Source organism: Stegastes partitus, unplaced genomic scaffold, assembly GCF_000690725.1.
Source record: "Stegastes partitus isolate 25-593 unplaced genomic scaffold, Stegastes_partitus-1.0.2 Scaffold1120, whole genome shotgun sequence".
NCBI lineage: Eukaryota > Metazoa > Chordata > Actinopteri > Pomacentridae > Stegastes > Stegastes partitus.
Genome location: NW_007578851.1, coordinates 106,480 through 110,883, shown reverse-complemented (window position 1 = coordinate 110,883; position 4,404 = coordinate 106,480). Strand labels below are relative to the sequence as shown.

The following is a 4,404-nucleotide window of genomic DNA, read 5'->3' as shown; positions in this document are numbered from 1 at the left end:
AACCTGATCACATTAACTTGATCACACTAACCTGATCATACTAACCTGATCACATGAACCTGATCACACTAACCTGATCATACTAACCTGATCACATGAACCTGATCACACTAACTTGATCACATTAACCTGATCACATTAACTTGATCATACTAACCTGATCACATTATTCTGATCACATTAACCTGATCACACTAACCTCATCACATTATCCTGATCATGCTAACCTGATCACACTAACCTGATAACGTTATCCTAATCATACTAACCTAATCACATTGACTTGATCACACTATCTGATCACACTAACTTGATCATACTAACCTGATCACATTAACCTGATCACACTAACCCGATCACACTAACCTGATCATGCTATCCTGATCACACTAACCTGATCATGCTATCCTGATAACAGTAACCAGATCACATTATCCGATCACACTAACCCAATCACACTAACCCGATCACATTAACCTGATCACGTTAACTTGATCACTCCTGGTTTGTACCTGTGTTGACTCAGACATGGTTGCAGTTTTCCTACTCTTTCGTGTTGACAGATAACCTGTCTGGTTCTAATCTGAGAGATTCGTTATCAGGAAGTAAACCACCTGGAACAGAAACCTGCATCAGTGTGAGGAGGAGGCTGAGCAGGAGTCCGAGCTGCAGCAGCACGCTTTATTCAGACCAGTCACAGCGTCTCACACGTCTACCTGCAGACAGACACACCTGAGCTGCTCACGGACGAGTTCACCAGAAAACCAACCTCTAATCATCAAACCACAATAAAGTATAAAATACAAACAGTTAAACTGAAAAATTAAACATTGTAAAGTGAAATTCAAATAGGGCATAAAGAAATAAATCAAACAAAATAAAAAGCAAAAATAACAACAAACCCAAACGAGAAGAAAAGCTACGATTTTAATGCTAAGTAGACAATAAATAAATACAGTTTGTTTGATGACAACACACAAAATAGACATTTATTGTTGAAAAAATGCAATTAAAAATAGATTTTGAAAAAAACAACAACTTTATTTTTCCATTTAAGGTTTTAGAACTGATGCTTGATGATCCAGTTTCTGAGCTGCTTCTTGGACTTTTTAAAATATTCACTTCATGTTTTTAAATGAACATTTCACTGTGAGCAGGTTTCATCTAAAATGACTTGTGAACCGTTTCATCCGTGACTTGAGCTAAACCGGTTCTTAGATGACGTCGTGTTCACATTCGCGGTTGTTTTCAGTGTAAAAGGATCGTTTTCACATCACTTAAATCCTGTTTCACTAATAAGGAAACGGTCAGCAGCGTTTGGTTCTGCTGCTTTAAAAACAAAGTCCGGAGGTCCTGGAAAGTTCTGGAAAATGAATATTCAAGGTCGAAAACGTTGAAAACTGTAAAAGGCTCACTGTTCAGGTGTCTTTATGAGTTTATTTAGATTTTTTAACTGTGACTTTTTCTGTCTGCATTTATTTACAAACTCCAAACACCTCACATGTATTCACAGCCTCCCGCTGAAGGAGGAAATCCACACTGACACAGGGTGACATTCACTAAATAACAAAATTACATTTAAAGAACATCACAACATTGGTTTTGAATTGTGGTTCAACAGAAAGATATTTTAAAAACAAAAAAAACAAGCAAACCAGCCTGATGGACCCGTGAACTAGTATCTAGCTGAACAACCCTCTGAGCCAATCACTGCCATCAGGTGATTCCTGTAGCTCTCAGTCAGACTTGTGCACCTGTTGACAGGTGTTCTGGCTCTCATTGGTCCACCACAGTTTGGTTTCTTCAAATGATTCTTTCCAACCACAATTCAAAGCAACGTCTTATTTCACTGAATTATACTTTAGCTAATGTTTATTTATTATTACTTGTTTGAGTGACTGTTGTGAGTTTTGCCTTTTCTTTAATGGGAGGGGATGAATCCATGTGAGGACGGCTGTACATCAACTCTGACGAGTCGCTCAGTGGAGTTAAAACCGGCAGAACATTTCCTTTAATACTGAAAAACGTCGGAACCTTTATCTCACTCTAGTTTGTTATTTTGGGACAAAGTTAATATGAGTTAATTTGACTGTTTAAATTTTGCTGTTTTAAATTGTATAAAGTCTGTTTGTGTTGGTGGCGCTTCGTCTGCAGCGCTTCCTCCTGACCCGCCGGACCGGACTGGACCGGACCGGACCGGAGCGTCGGAGCTGATCGGTTCCACTCAGTCTGACTTAATGACTCTGACTGGAGACCTGATGTGAGAGTTTTTATGGGATCCTTCAGACACTTCATTAAAAACGTTGAGTTGAGTCTCAGCTGTTAGGACAGCTGCTGGTTTCAGGTCAGTTCTGTTCATCTGCCTTCAGCGTGACAACATTCTGGACCTGGTTCTGAACCAGCGGGAGTCGGGTTCTAAGAAATTATGTGTAAAAGTAGGAAAGAATCAGTGTGGTCACATGACCACAGCGTTTCCTGTTGGTTCTGTTTGTTTCACATTCAGTCTCCAGCAGGAGGCGCCAGCTCATCTCCATACAATCACTCTGGTTCTGACCCGAACCTGCTTCTGTCCTGACACAGACACACAGTGTGTATAAAAGGGGGTGGAGCCTGAAAGGTCAGGTGTGTCACAGGTTAAACATTTGGCACAAAGTGAACTCTGGGAGGTTCTGATCCGGTTCAGGTTCCGGTCTCCCGTTGCATCCTTCACATCCCTCCTGAGGGATTCTGGGATGTAAACCAGGTCCAGAGATCTGGTCCGGTCCATGTGTGATACACCTGGTCCAAAGATCCTGTCCGAGTCTGAAGTGTAAAAATAAATACATCAAATCTGAGAGTCCAGACCCGGTTCCACAACAGAGTCACTGAACACTAAACCTGGTCAGAACTGGGTCAGAACTGGTTCTGATTCAGAAAAGCAGCACGAACAGCTGAATGGCCGTCAGGACGGACTGTTGTTGGTTGAACCCAAGTCTTTGTTGTGGACCTTGGTGCTGAGGCCCGCGGGCGACGGAACCGACAGAACCGGACGCAGCGCTGCGATGCTGCATCCTGGTTCAATAAAACAAGCTGCATAAAATAAAATAAGAGTCATGAAATGCAATTAAGTTAATTAAATAAAACAAAACTAAAATATTTAATTAAAATAAAGTAAAACGAGAAAAAATAACTTTTTAAATAACATTAAAAAAATAAAACTGAATTAAAAATCTAATCAAAATAAAATCATTTCTAGAAATAAAACAAAAACAAAGTGTTTATGTTTTAGTTTGTGCTGGTCCGTCCGTCACCTCGACATCCTCAGTCCTCCCCAGGGTGGCAGGGGGCGGAGCCTATCCCAGCCGACTGACGGCAGGTTTACCTGGACAGGTAACCAGTCCATCACGCCTACGGACAATTTAGAATCACCAGTGAACCTCAGCATGTTTCTGGACTGTGGGGGGAAGCCGGAGAACCCGGAGAGAACCCACGCTGCACGGGGAGAACATGGAGACTCCTCACGGGACGACAGTCGTAGTTTATTTTCTTTTGTTGAGTTTAACCGTAAATAAAAACGTCAGCTGACACCACAAAGGCGCTGCAGGTTCTGATCCGGATTCTTTAGTTCCATAAAATAAAACTTTAAAAGTGACTCAGTCAGTCATTCTGGTAACTGATGGAGTCATCAATCGCTGCTGGAGGCTCCCTGAGCGTCCCAGTAGAACCAGCCCTGACCCTGTTACACCGCCCGGTTCCGTTGGGTCCAGTCAGACGTGCAGGCGGCCGGCTCGCAGCTTCCACCTCCTGGACCGGACTTTGAAGAAGAAGAAGAGCAGCATGAGGAAGAGGCAGGAGCAGACGTAGAGCAGCACGCACAGACTCATGTCCACGCTGTTGAAGCCCAGCGAGCCCAGGATCCACGCAGAGCCTCCGGGCCGCACCAGAACCTCCCTCTGCTCCTCCCTCACCGCCTGGTTGCCACGGCGAGGCTCCTCCCCCTCCGGCCGGCTGCTCTGAGCGTGCTCAGGAGGAGGCGCGGGGAGGTGTGGGGGGGTGAGGGAGTAGCGGGGGGAGAGGCTGGCGGCGCCGTAGTGTCGTCGCAGGAAGTGAAGCACGTTGTCATGGTTCCACACGTGGACGCCATTTTTCTCCTCGTGGCAGGAGGAGCAGAGGGAGGTGCTCGGCCATGGAGACTTAGGAAAGAGAGGATCATCACTGAGAGAACCTGAGGAGGAGGAGGAGAAGAAGAGGAGGAAGGAGAGGAGGAGGAAGAGGAGGAAAAGGAGGAAGAGGAAGATGATCACCAGTTAGTGGTCAGTTAGCAGTTGACATTGTTGTTGTTGTTCTCTGCTGTCACAGCTATGTATATATGGATATAGTATATATATAGTGTGAGCGCGTGCACATAAAATGGGCGGAGTTATG

General features: G+C 44.3%; 1 protein-coding gene across 1 annotated transcript in view; it reads right to left on the bottom strand.

The window, feature by feature from the left end:
* Positions 1-3,464: 3,464 nt before the first annotated feature.
* The window catches only part of qsox2 (quiescin Q6 sulfhydryl oxidase 2), a 12,485-nt gene continuing 11,545 nt past the window's right edge, over positions 3,465-4,404 (bottom strand). Inside the window, exon 11 of the mRNA XM_008296334.1 lies at positions 3,465-4,204. Coding sequence (XP_008294556.1) covers positions 3,747-4,204 — 458 coding nt within the window. The 3' untranslated portion in view covers positions 3,465-3,746. The remainder of the gene's footprint in view (positions 4,205-4,404) is intronic.